The sequence below is a fragment of the Rhamphochromis sp. 'chilingali' genome (assembly GCF_963969265.1).
Source record: "Rhamphochromis sp. 'chilingali' genome assembly, chromosome: 10".
Lineage (NCBI taxonomy): Eukaryota > Metazoa > Chordata > Actinopteri > Cichliformes > Cichlidae > Rhamphochromis > Rhamphochromis sp. 'chilingali'.
In genome coordinates, this window is record NC_137937.1 from 11842577 (window position 1) to 11856038 (window position 13462).

The window sequence follows — 13462 nt, forward strand, 5'->3', positions numbered from 1 at the left end:
TTTGAATGAGAACCATTTGATAGGAAGGCAAGTGGGCCAATAGCTTAAGTTGGCACCCTCTTACATTAAATTGAGTTTTTGAGCTGGCAACACACCAAAGTTATGACGCCATATTGCTTCTCCACTTTCTCCCGAAGGTCTTGGAAGCAAGTGACCAGGCGGTTGTGCAAGGGTTTCAGCTGCTCCGTTGTCCTCTCCTCGTGGACGCGAATTCCGTCTGCCAGGAGGGGGATCTGGAGGGGGGAGAGGAGTACCTAAGTGTTTTAGAAGGCTGCTGTCATGGATACCGTGGCAATGACAAGCGAAGGATTTACCTGCAGGGCGATGAGGCGTTTAAGTTCCTCAATGCGTTGACGGTCCTCTGGGTGTGCTTGGATGTAGGCGTTTGTGAAGAAAGCCTGCAGAGAATGGAACCAGAATGAAAATTGTACAACTTGGGGTCTTTTTGTGTTGTTAAAGCCTTGTCACTTAAAATACAGCTACTGGCTACATTGAATAGAGCTCCAAAGAGTGGCAAAGAGGCCACAGTGGTATACTTATGAATACAATCAAGTAGCTCATAACAAGCAACAGGCCAGCCAGAAGTTTTGAGTGGGGGAGAAAGAAAAAGGATTTAGAAATTATAATTCACCATTATTGTTTGGAGTTGAATTAATTATGTTTTATTAGAGGGCTTTGGCAGTAGTTGGTCGATTGAATGCTTTATATTCTGGCTCAAAAAAAAAGTTAAGAGCTGTGCAAGCGACATGAAACCAATTCAGCAAACAATGCAGTCTGCAAGGAGAAGCAGTGAGACACTGTTCTACTATAGTTTAATAGATGTAAAGGGTGGCTTCTAGTGTGCACTGTACATATTCAATTTGAAAAAGAAAAAAAGGAGCCTTTTTTCCCATTTGTACAATTTACATTGCTGTTGTCGCAGTAAATGATCAATTCATACAGCCTGCCAAACACTTGGCATGTCCACATGTCCATATGCAGTATTTCTACACCACCACCTACACCAGAAATACAAAAAACGCAGGTGAATTCAAAAGATCATTTTTGGTATGAAGTTCTGTTCGCTGTCATCTGGGTCACGGATGACTTTGTTGTTCTTTGTTCTTTTTTTGTTCCCATGGTGAAAATCTTCAAGAGTTCTTATGCGACTAAAGCCACAATGACAAAGCTTATTTCCATCTACTGACTTCTCATTTGATGATGTGATATCAGGAATGCTCAAAAACACACAGAAATAATTACCCTTTCATGCAGAGATGAGCCTAACAATGAGAAGTATTGTAACAAGGTGAAATGCATCAAAATCCATGTTTTCTCAGAGGACAGTATGTTCTCTGTGATCTCTGTGTGCTCCATGAGCACTGCTGTTCCTTTAATTCAATCATCAGATTAGAGTTTGAATCTGTCCGTTACTTTAGTTAATGACCGTATAACTGCATTCACAGTACTGCACGAGCAGTGTTGGTCAAGTTACTTGAAAAAAGTAATCAGTAACTAATTACTGATTACTTCCCCAAAAAAGTAATCCCGTTACTTTACTGATTACTTATTTTCAAAAGTAATTAATTACTCAGTTACTTAGTTACTTTTTAAAATCACAATTTACAACCTGAAGAGGTGATAAAGCGATAGATCTTTCAGCCCAATTCTACTTTTTCTACATAATCCATCATACAAAATGTAATCAAATGGAAAAGTCTCTCTTTTTTAACTTGTTTTATCAGTTTTAATCTTTTAACTTTATGCATCAAACAAAAATTTAATTACATGCAACATTCTCTGACTGGAAGAAATTTGTTTAATATTTAAACCTATTTTCTGCACATTCCAGCACATAAAATAATTTTTGTGTGTTTACACTCACTCTTTCAAATAGATGCAAGTAAAACACAGCAGAAAATAAATAAAGTCAAAGACTAGCGGTCCTTTTGCTCTATTTTCACCTGTAAAGCGGGAGTGCGGTAGGCGGAGGTCAGTTGAAGAATCCGCGAGTTTCTCTGTGAGCTTCCCATTACGTCGTTGCGCACTCGATGCTTGCTTGGAAGTTTAGGGGTTTTTTTCGCTGTAAAAAGAAGTTTTCTTCCCACGCACGATGGACGCTAATGTTTTTGTCACTTTTTATGGAATCAAACTCAAAGTAAGGTCAGTACTTCCACGCTTTAAACGCTGCACGCTCATACTCTCTCCCACAATCGATATGTGATCCATTGTTGATCTGCACACAGCTGTTGTCACTAACGGCGCACTCGCTTACGTCACTGTCGTGAGACATTCTCGCAAAAAATCACAGTTTTAGTAACGCAGTAACGCAGCGTTCCTACGGGAAAGTAACGGTAATCTAATTACCGTTTTTGCAATAGTAATCCCTTACTTTACTCGTTACTTGAAAAAAGTAATCAGATTACAGTAATGCGTTACAAGTAATGCGTTACTGCCCATCTCTGTGCACGAGCTGTTCTTTGAAATCCATGCCAAAAGTTACTATCCCTATACACACTGGTATAATTGAAACAAAAATGAGTGAATGTGTGTTGAGGACGTCTTTGTCGGGAATCAGCATTTCACTGTGAAGCGTGAGATTTTTTTTTTATCTGCTTGTTGTCCAGAAACCATTTTTGTTTGCTTTGAGAACTTCCACAAAGCTTCCAGCCTAATAAGATGACCCAATTACAAAAAAAATCCCTTTTAAATTATTTGTCTGTTAAAAAAAAAAAAAAAGCAATCTGAAGAGAAAATGTCATATTAGTTTTTTTTTTTAAATGACCTTTTCATAGTTGGAGAAGCCACCCATGACTGCGGGGTCAACTATGCCATTGAGCATCATGGACAGTGGGTTGACGGACAGTGAGCGATCACATGCTTGCTGTTGCACAAGGTTACTCAGCTTTTCGTTGGTTTTCTCCATGGTTTCTACGGCGTTTTTCAAAGGACTGATTTCCTCCTGCACATTAAAAAGACACACATTAAAAATAAAGTGTATTTTAGGACAGATTTTAGTGAACCAAACGATGCGACGTAAGAAAACACAGAGTGTGAGCATCAAGGCTTAGTCCAGTGTTCTTACCATTGAGACAGATTTGACTTCAAACCATTTGAGAATCCCTGGGAAGTGATAGGCTGTAATGTATGTTGTTCTCTCGATCCACATGGTCTATAGGGCAGAATAAATAACAATAAAATATAAAGGCTGACGTTTTCATGTCTTCATCAATCTTTGAGGTGCGGCATGTGCCTACACAGGGTTTTTTTCTGCCTTCTTTTAATTTATGAGTGTATGCTTACATATGAGTCATTGCTTTAAAGTAAATTTAAAAAGTCCTAACCGCAAATTCATTGTCTGGGTCCTTTTCACCTTTCCTGAAGGGCCTGGAATACTGGAATTGGTCCACTTCATTGGTTCTGTAATAGCTGGAAAAGAACAGGGAAGGACACCATTGAGTTAGCGCTTTGCCCAGGGAACCATAAATCCCAGGATAGCCACGGGAAAATAAATCAGCCTTTAAGTGTTCTGTTACGCACTTTAATATCTGCTCTGGAACCCCCTTGTCTTTAAACTGCTTCGGCAAAGTGAGAACAGGCTTGACAGTAAAGCACTGGATGTCTGAAGTTCAGCTAAGGATAAGACGAGGGACAATATGAAAAAGCAGAGACAACAAACACAAGTCAAACTCAGTATGGTTTTAAGAGTTTCCTTAATTGGCAAATAAAAGCAAGTGCCTTCTTATTTTTTAAAATTGTACTCCTGAGGTAAGAAAAGAACTCTCACAGTGCTGGTGCTAACATACTCTCTTAGCATGCTAATATGTGCTAACTAGCCATGGACCAAAGCTAAAGCTAAAGCTTTAATGAAGGTATCAGACATACACAATGGTTCTTACATCTGCATTGGTCTGTGAATCTTCAGCTAGACCTGCTTTGATCTTTTGGGGGGTTGGGGTTTTTTGTTACAGAAATACAGAATAGATACAGTGAGGCAAAAAATTGTTTGCACATTCACTCTCTTAGACAAGCTTTCGTAAAATAGTTCTCCTTTTCTTTGGATTTTACTGCCTTTTGTTCTCTGTCAAAACGATCCCACACTGCTTCACTAATATTGGGATATTGAGGCTGGGACTCTGAGGAGGCCAATCTATGAAGATTTTTGCACTTACTTAATTGATAGTTTATTTTAGATCATTTCCATGCTAAAAAATGATGCCGTTCCTGTTCTGATGAAACTTTTCTGCATTCATAATTTCATCAATGTTAACTAGATCCTCACAACCAAGGGCTGAAATCAAGCCCCGCAATAATGGTTCATGAGTTAGGTGGCATTTTTTTTATGCCTAAATAATTCATAGGTTAAGTAGCTTAACTAGCATTCCTCTGAAAAGGGTCAGATACAAGAACTGGACTGTAATGGGTGAAAAAGCAGCCAATTTCCAAAGAAAAAACTTTGAAAGACATCTATAAGGCCTGCAGAACTATGGCTGAAGACCACATAAAAGAAAGGAAAAGAAAAGAGAAAAAGAAAATCACAAGCAAGTCTGGCTTCTTGGAAGCAAAATATGAAGAAATAAGGGGTGGGTCACAATACTCCATGTCCAAAAATGCTGACATATGATTTAAAAGCATTTTCTTATCATTAAAGGATACACTGTCCTGGGGAGTTGCTAATGTTTTCTTCGGGGGGTGCTGTGCTGGTCATCCGCACGGCATTTGGAAACCGAGAGAGCAGCTTTAAGCTGAAGTCCTCGAGCCACTCATACTCTTTGCCTCTGTAGATGAACATTTTATTCTGCAGCAGAAAGTGTAATTGTGTAACACATCAAATGAAAGTCAATAAGCAGCAAGAATTATGATCAACCTCATTTTCCATGATATACGAGAGGTGTGCATGTGTGATGCTGTATTTGTGCTGACATTCGCTCGTGTCATCAGAAAGCTAATAACCTTTATCGGCATTATTGCACATTGCCCCGAGACATTTTTCAAAAAGCCAGCTCACTGCATAAGCAACGGGTACATAAGGGTTTTTCCTAAGTCTCTATTTATTGAGATAGGTGTTCATTTTCTTACCCTGAGGAAGGACGGGAATCCAAGGCCATAATATCCAACAGCAAAATACTCGGGCTGCGGCCGCATCGCATGCATTATTTTCTCATAGAACTCAGCTTGCTTTTTCTGTAACACAAGCCAAACAAGATTGTAAATACAGTTCAAAGACAGTATTTTGAAATTAAACTAACAGCAGTTACAAAAATAAAACCATTTATAACAGTATTCAAAAAAAGAAATCACTGCAACAAAACTTTCATTATCTTTTACCTAATTTCAAGAAAAGACTTCTGAAGCACAAATATACAAAATGACTAACGCTGAGAGACTTTATAACTAGACTGCACATAATCAAATTAAACTCCACACTATCAGCAGACGCTGTCGGAGTGAAAATGAGCTCAGCAAAAGGTTACCGCACACACTCTCTTCTCTCCTTCCCAGAGAACCGGCTGCAGCCTCGAACGAGCTGGCACATAATTCTTGTCATCACGCTCATTTAAATTAGTATTAATGAGGCCATAAACAATGAGAGTCTGCACTTTATATCAGTTGTTTTCCCTATCTGTTTATGAAGGTGACTTTCTCTGAGGTTTCAGTAATCACAGTGCTTTATTTGCAGTACTCAATTCTAAAGCATCTCTTCTTACCAGTAGCTGGCTCAGCTCCATGAAGTCAAACATGTGGCTCTCGTGCATCTTGGCCAGCTGTTTGCCCAGCTCAATGGCCTTTTCCCACATCTGAGAAGACACATGCACCACTCGGTCATAAGAGGGACTACTGTAAACATAACACAAGGTATACTTCGCCATCTGGTTCCCCCTGCTGTTCTCGGTAAAAACCCCTACCTCACAGCTTCGGGGGATAACAGTTAATGCTTCATGCGCTAACTACTGAGAAGCCTAAACGCTGTCACAACTCAAGAGTCTTGTGGCTGGGTCTGTGTTTTTGTTGCTTTTGCAACTTCCTGAGAAGTTTGCCAATGTTGACTTACAGAACAGACATTCTCTGGAGTGGTTTAAGCCTCATGCTAAGACAACAGCTCACATGTAGAGCAGCTAATAATCACCTTGCCCTTGTCCAAGTAACATATAATATCCTGGAAGAGCCTCTCTTTCAGCTCCTGCTGGGTCCACACATGCTCCCCGTCTCCCCGAGGTATCAGATGAGCTGCGCAAGGTTTGTCGGACCACTGCGTTAAAGCAAATAACCATAAATAAGCATTCAGTTCACCATTTAGAAGCACACTTGAAAAAGATTAAACAGCTCAGACTTTAAAAAAAAGATCTCTCTGTCAAAAAAAAAAAACCAAAAAAAAAAAAAAAAAGGCTTTGATGTGTCAGAGACCTCCAGTAATTCGGCATGCAGCAGCAGAGTATAGGCTGCCTCTGTGTAGTTCTCACAGTCCAGGTGCAAATCTCGCAGCTTGTACAAGTACCTGTTACAAGAGCACAGCGGTTAGACACAGCTCGCCCATTAGCCTGCAAACCAATAGGCTTTACGTCTCAATCTGACACACCTAATGTAAATGTCCTCCCTCTTCTTCTCTTTGTAGAAATTCTGCAGGAAGGAAAAAAAAAAAAAAAAAAAAAAAAAGAGGGAAAATTTGATGCTTTTTCTTTAAACATTTTCTTTCAAGCTATTTGCATAGGTGATTGCTTTATATTGCAAATAGCATTACACCTTTGGTTAATATAGGCAGAGGGCATACCAGCACATTGACGGTGCAGCTCATGCGGTGCTCGGGGCTCTCATCGTGTGTGATGGTGCGGTACGCCAGTAGATTCTCCAGCAGGCTGCTCAGCAGCAGAGCCAGCTCTTCTCCTGACTGGGACAGGTATCTGTGGCGTCTGCAGTGCTCCAATAATCTACACATACCCAACAAAACAAAAGTCATTTATAGACCACTCTTCAATTGTAAAGGTAAATTTCTAGTTCATCACTTTGCTAAAGCCCGACTTTCTTTCTGACAAACACAATAAAATTTGCTTTATTATTCCAGAATGGTACATTCTGTCCCTGAGAGACATCGCTTTATTAGACACTGCTTACAATTCTAACAGACTACCTCGCTCTTCTGGCTCCTTGAGAGCCGAATCAAAATACAATCAGAAAGGCCTTTGTATTATTTTTTGAAGCAATCCTATGCGAATCCCTTTTTGAGAAAGAATCAGTGCTTTTCATCAGTGCGGTGTACTCCTTAAACAGATTCGGGTAAAAGAAATCTTTGCTGTTTGATCTGCTCCTCTGGCTTACGTTTTCTCCAGCAGGACTTTGTACTGCTCATCCCCTCGGCCTCCCTCTACCTCTTGATCCAATTTTGTTATCAATTCATTTTCAAACTGCAAAGATGAAAAGAAAATTTAAAAAATAAATAAAGTAACCAAGGCCACCATCACACAAGCATCACAAATGTCATATTTAGCCAGGAGCAGCTTTTGCAGAATTCAAACAAAAACCACCAAAGTGGCAAACTTCTGAGGCAGATTTTCACCGTTTCAAACGTGTGTCCAGGGCTGAAGTTGTGCTCGCACTGCATCATATCAAAGAAGATTGGGATGGTGGCTTTCCTCAGTTCGGGCTCAGGCACTAATGTGACCTCCAGAATGGGTCCGACCATAGCTGGGATGAACTTCATTTTGTGGGGGCCTGAGGGACAACGAACATTATCACACAGAAACATCATAGTGTTATTTGAGGAGGCAATAAACCACATCTTCATTCTCAACAAAGAGAGGACAAATCTAATAATGTGGCAAACAAAACAACAACAAAATATGAAGCCGGACAATAAAAAATATTGTCTTGTTATTCCCCTTGCATTACTTGCAGGGAATGAATACACAGTTCCACAAACTCTGTGATAACAGAAGCATTACCAGATGGTCCAGCACACTCACCGAGATTATACCACATATCTCTGATCTTAAATCCAATAGTCTTCCTCATGTCTCCGTATCTGCAGCAAAATTCAATCAAAGCGTTGTTAAAATATGCTCTACAACCACAACAAAAGTGGCATAAGAGGTGTGCAAATGGGAAATGATGACAAAATGCAGTCATTTGCATATGATTTAAATCTTATATTTAACTGCAGAAAGGAAAACAAAAAATAGAACAAATAATTATCAGACCACATCCTACCTCGTAGTACCATATCACCCATATAGAGCAGCTCACTTGCTTGCTAGAGTATTTAAAAGTAAAATGGGAGGCAGAGCCTTCAGCTTTCAGCCACCTCTTCAGCTTCCAGTTTGGATTCGGTAGATCATAAAGGGCCATCTGATTGCTGGGTCTGTATTACTGTATGGTCTGTACAATGTAAAGCACCTTTAGGCCACTGTTGCTATTATTTGCGCTATATCAATAAAATTGAATCAAAAACTCTCTTGTTCTTTTAGTTTGAGAAGCTGGCAGATAAGGACCTGTGAGGTATCTGTCAAACTCCTGTAGGTACTCTGGCTTCCCACTAAAACCAGTTTGTTTAAATGGAGTGGTACATACTGTTGAATTACCAGGATACCCTTTATTTCTTAGAACTTGAGAAGAACATTAGATTTCAATTTTTTTGGTCCATTTTAACACTATAATTTGACCCGCAGAGCCTGATTCTCCACCCGCTCCACTAACCAAATTTACCACTTCTTTAATCAATGCAACAGCGGACGTAATAGGAATGGGGTTTTCAAATGATTAATCAGTCTTTTAATGTGATGAACTTGAGTTCGGTAGCACAATGTGCCACAGGAGAACAGAAGTAATGGTTGCTAACGAGGCCCAATGTATGCCTTTGTAGATACTCCATTAAAAAATTCATAAATGATTTATGATGAATTATTCCATTAATCATTATTTGCCATTTACAAGATTTCCAATCAATTTCAGGTTACATTAGAAGAAAACAAATGTGCTTTCAAAAATAAGGACTTTTCAAAACAAAAGTGATGCCAGTCTTTTTTTTCTTGTATTGTGTATTAAAAATAAAAATGAAAACACATTTATTCTTCAGCATTTAATATGCTTTTCTTCCATATTTAGCCAATTATAAAACGCACTCTATTTTTGTTTACATTCTACACAACGCACAATCTGTTTGTTATCTTTAATAACCTGTCTGATGAATAGTAAATGGTCTCACTTGTTCAGTATCTTGTTTCGTTTTTCTTGAGAGAAGGACTCCAGCTGCAGCGTCTTGTGAGTGAGAAACGCCACGGTCAAATGAAAGTAGTTATTCCACAGCTGCGAGGGGAAGCAGGGTTTTCAAATATTAATACCATAATTAAGAGATTTCAAGTTTGTGTTTAATAAAGAATGTAACCTCTACTGAAGCAGGAGGAGGACGAGACTAACCTGGAGTTCAAAATGCGCCTTGTCCAGGAAAAACTTGTTAAGGACGTCTGAGTACAGGTTAATGGCCCTGAGGAAGACTCCCATCTGCACCAGGTTCATGACCATCCAGTCAGCGGGGAAGACATTTCCCATGAGGTCTTTAAACATGATGAATGTCTCCATGAGGAAGTCCTTGGGTCAAAAGTACAATAAAATCATTACTGCATGGGTTTACTCTCCAGCCCTTTAAAGAAATATAATAAAACCTGCCAAAAATTCACAGCACTGCAACTACACGTCAGTCAGGCATAATGGTCCCACGGCTTAATTAAGGCCCACGGACATCCTCATCATGCGTGCTTAATCCACTGCATGAAATGTCTAGAATCAATATTCTCTTAAGGAGCAGTAAGTGGCCTGGGTGGTTTAAAGCCCATTATTGATGAAATGCTTCAGGACAAGCTGTAGCCAAGAGGGGAGGAACCAAGACACTTACAATGATATCCTGTCTCGTCTTGAAGGTGCTGATGTAGTGGGAGTAATGCATGTCGTCCATTTGTTTGAGGATCGCCGTCATGCAGGCGAGATAGTGACCCTGCCACAAGAGAGAGACAGTCAAATATCTTTAAAGTAAAAAAAAAAAAAAGACACTTTCAGCACATATTTTACATATTCAGCTATATATATAGCCATTGTTCATGTCAGTGCCATTAATATTAAAACCAATGCTGACAATGTGGTTGTCAAGGACACATTTCAGCTGTAATATGAGTGTGTCTTACAATGAGAGGAGATGATCGGTCCATGCTGATGACAGTGCGATTAACCCTGCGAAGAAGCCTCTCCATTATCAGCTGAACGTGCCCCCTGGTTGGACCCTGCGCAGACAGAACAGCTTCAGGCACCGTTACCAGCGACGTAGACGTGCTGTCACAGACTGACAGAATCCCTTTTTGTTAAACTGTTAACAGGGGCGCTTTCATTATTTTTGAAATACTCAGCTTTGACAGTATTTGTCCCCGTGGAGATGAATGAAATTCCCTTTGCGGTGCCCACAGTATTTAATTTTAAAATAGACACACACGCGCACATACACACATAAAATATAATAACTCAATCAATTAGTGGATTGATTCACTAATTCCAGTTGTCAAGCATTTCTGTATCAGAAACTGTCATGTCTGGATTTTAGTCATATTAGAGTAAAAATTCAAGAGAAAAATTGTGGTCGTCCATCCCCCCCCCCCATTTCTGACTAACAAGTAGTTGTGGCAACTAACTGCTCCTCAGGTGGTTGAGAGTGCAACAACCTCAACCTCTGTGTGACCTCTGGTTTCCTGGTGGAATCCGTCTCTAAACCATCACGGCCTGATTCGTGCTGACTGCAATCACTCTCAGACAAACTGGCGAAGGCTTGTAAATAATAGCAGACTGCTGCCGCACGTTCCAGCTAATCACAGTCATTCTGTTCCAATGAGTTCAGAGTTGGAACTCAACTCAACTGGTTGCCATCGGGTTGTATTCTGGTTATAATCCTTTATATAAGAGAGGCTACGTCATTTTGCAGTTGAATTGCTGTCCTGCAGCAATTATGTCCCTGTTTGTGGGGGAATGTCTGAAATCCTGTTACAAATCCACGTGGTTCTGGCTGGATTATGAATATGAATAGTTATTGTACATTTTGTGTACATGCAGAAGGCTCCAGATTTGTGATTTTTACCAGATTGCATGAAATTGACCACATTCAGTTGCAAACTAAATTAATCAGGATTAATTTATGCTTTCTGGCAATGGAAAGAAAACTTAGAAACAATTCAAAAATACAAACAAATGTGTACAACCTATAAGAGACTGCCAGCTCTAAGGTTTTTAGCGTTTTAATGGATTCAGCTCTAAATTTACTGACACCACGTTGTCAGCTTGGCTACATTTTTGACCACAAAGCTGAGTGTAAACTCAGCAGCAGTTTGCATATCACCAAGCTACACACGAAGCCTGCTCTCTCATCTAAACAGTAAAAAGATACTGCAGTGGGATTTGTTGAATTTATTGCTTTCTACTTTATTACTCTGTCATGCTTGTGCTGAATCATCCTTTGACATAGCTCTATTTTTGGAACTCGTGAATATGGGCAGGTCGCTGGTCTGTTGTGGTCTGCTGTTTTTCTTTAGGTATAAAATAAAAGGATGAAATAATTTAATGTGTATTTTTCATATTTATCAACGTTAGAAGGTAGGCTTCACACTAGTAAATGTAGGTTTGTGGATTATCCAGACAACCTATGTGGGAAGTGATGTGACTGCCATTTTTCTTCTCACTGGAGCATCAAAGAAGGTAATTCCATTCATCTCCGGTATAATAGGGTGGGGGGGGGGGGGGGGGGGGGGGGAAGAGGAAAAGTCACTAGAGAGCAATATTTCAAAACCTAGGCAAGTAAAAGTCAAACTGGGATAACTAGATGTTCCACTTAACCATCCATCCATCCATTTTGAACAGCTTATCTTGGATAAGCACAACAGTGGCAGCAGGGTAAGCAGAGCAGCCAAGACATTCCTATCCTTAACTACATCCTCCAGCTTCTCCAGAGGATCGCAGACTCCTCCAGGTTAGATGAGATCTATAATCCCTCCAGCATGCTATGGGTCTGCCTAAGGCTTTTTTCTCCAGTTAAAAGTACTAAGATAAAATCTAAAAATAGGCTCAATTCAATCCAACTGGCTCCTTGTGATGGTAAAGAGTAGCAGTTTTTCTTTGTGATCCCCATGGATACCTAAGCTCTTTACGCTCTCTGTGGATAAATTGAATTTTGGCAGCTCGTATCGACCACCTCATTTCTGACGAGATAATTCCTACGGTAATTTGGACGTGAACCAGTAATTGCCTCACCACGTCTTTGCGGTCCAGGTTGTCCAGCACTGTGCTGAGCAGCTGGACGCAGGCCTCGTAGTCTGGTTTAGTCGAGTGGTCGTCCAGCTGCCCACTCAGCTGATCGGTAACAAGCGGCAGAAGCACATCTCGACACTCTGAGGGAACACGGCACATTTCCCGTTAATGGATCTAACCTAATAAACTTGTACGCAAGTGTAAAAGTTGTTTTTCCTCTTTCATCTCGTACGAAATGTCATCACAGGCTTTTTTTTTTGAGCCTCAAGGACTCCTACCTGGCTGCCTGAAAAGGTCACTCTCCACCATTTTACACATGCAACCAAGCTTCTGACGCACGAGCTGAGAGTCGGGAATGCTCTCGATGAACTTCGCGAGGAGAACGCTGAAAGAAAAAGAGGCAAAAGAGCAGCTGTGACAATTTTAATGCTATTCACATTTCACATCCAGTAATTATAGTCACAGAGGACTAATGAGCCGCACACACGACGGGTTGATTTTACTGCGGCAAGAATTGAGGAAAAACGCCTCCTTTGCTCAGAAGTAAATATGACAATTTGCACGTAGACAGGCAATTATCATTTCCCGCTGTGCAAACTCTCTGGAGAGTTACCTGAGCTCCACAGGATCAAACACAGTCTGGATGTCATTAATGATGCTGGGGAGGTATTTCAATATAGCCCCCTGAAAAAAAGAAAAGAATCAGGTCTCATCAGGCTGAAGACTATTTTTATTCTCTAGTCAAACAAGCTTTTTAACTGAGCTTGTTCCTCACCTCATCGAGCCCGCCAGCAAAGAGCTCACATTATTTTGCAGTTAATTTGTACAGCTTCCTCCATAACTTGTGTACAACAGTGTAACACATTTTTCACAGCTGGATTGCTGCAGTTATTGAACAGCAGCAGCAGAAAAACAGAGACCAAAAACCAAAATAATATCTTCATAAAGTCTGACCAGCTGCATTTTAGTTCCATTGTAAAGCTAGACAAATGGCTTTTTGGTTAAAAATAAATAAATAAATACAATTATAAAATGCTTCCACATGATATATTTAGTTCCTAAACACACAAACACCTTCAATGTACCTTTATCTTTACTCCCTCATCCAGCGGTCTGTCCATGAGAGAGTTGAAAGAGAGGAAGAGGGTGCGGATGGAGTTGAAGAAAGCGTCTCCGTCCTCGCTGTTCCCATAGAACCTGCAGTAAAAACACC

General features: G+C 40.2%; 1 protein-coding gene across 4 annotated transcripts in view; it reads right to left on the minus strand.

Moving 5' to 3' along the window:
- The window catches only part of dock5 (dedicator of cytokinesis 5), a 39503-nt gene that overhangs the window by 4272 nt on the left and 21769 nt on the right, over positions 1 to 13462 (minus strand). For 3 of the 4 annotated variants that reach the window (XM_080895075.1, XM_080895074.1, XM_080895076.1), the window contains exons 23-46: positions 13335 to 13446; positions 12863 to 12933; positions 12528 to 12634; positions 12253 to 12389; positions 10149 to 10244; positions 9863 to 9961; positions 9388 to 9558; positions 9176 to 9276; positions 7938 to 7996; positions 7532 to 7686; positions 7294 to 7379; positions 6749 to 6905; positions 6557 to 6597; positions 6385 to 6475; positions 6107 to 6229; positions 5688 to 5777; positions 5059 to 5163; positions 4636 to 4777; positions 3520 to 3601; positions 3324 to 3408; positions 3065 to 3151; positions 2765 to 2941; positions 315 to 398; positions 96 to 233 (exon numbers count right to left, since the gene is read on the minus strand). In XM_080895075.1, coding sequence (XP_080751201.1) covers positions 96 to 233; positions 315 to 398; positions 2765 to 2941; positions 3065 to 3151; positions 3324 to 3408; positions 3520 to 3601; positions 4636 to 4777; positions 5059 to 5163; positions 5688 to 5777; positions 6107 to 6229; positions 6385 to 6475; positions 6557 to 6597; positions 6749 to 6905; positions 7294 to 7379; positions 7532 to 7686; positions 7938 to 7996; positions 9176 to 9276; positions 9388 to 9558; positions 9863 to 9961; positions 10149 to 10244; positions 12253 to 12389; positions 12528 to 12634; positions 12863 to 12933; positions 13335 to 13446 — 2596 coding nt within the window. Of the gene's footprint in view, positions 1 to 64; positions 234 to 314; positions 399 to 2764; positions 2942 to 3064; positions 3152 to 3323; positions 3409 to 3519; positions 3602 to 4635; positions 4778 to 5058; positions 5164 to 5687; positions 5778 to 6106; positions 6230 to 6384; positions 6476 to 6556; positions 6598 to 6748; positions 6906 to 7293; positions 7380 to 7531; positions 7687 to 7937; positions 7997 to 9175; positions 9277 to 9387; positions 9559 to 9862; positions 9962 to 10148; positions 10245 to 12252; positions 12390 to 12527; positions 12635 to 12862; positions 12934 to 13334; positions 13447 to 13462 lie in introns of all 4 variants that reach the window. The other variant, XM_080895077.1, reaches the window with a different exon arrangement.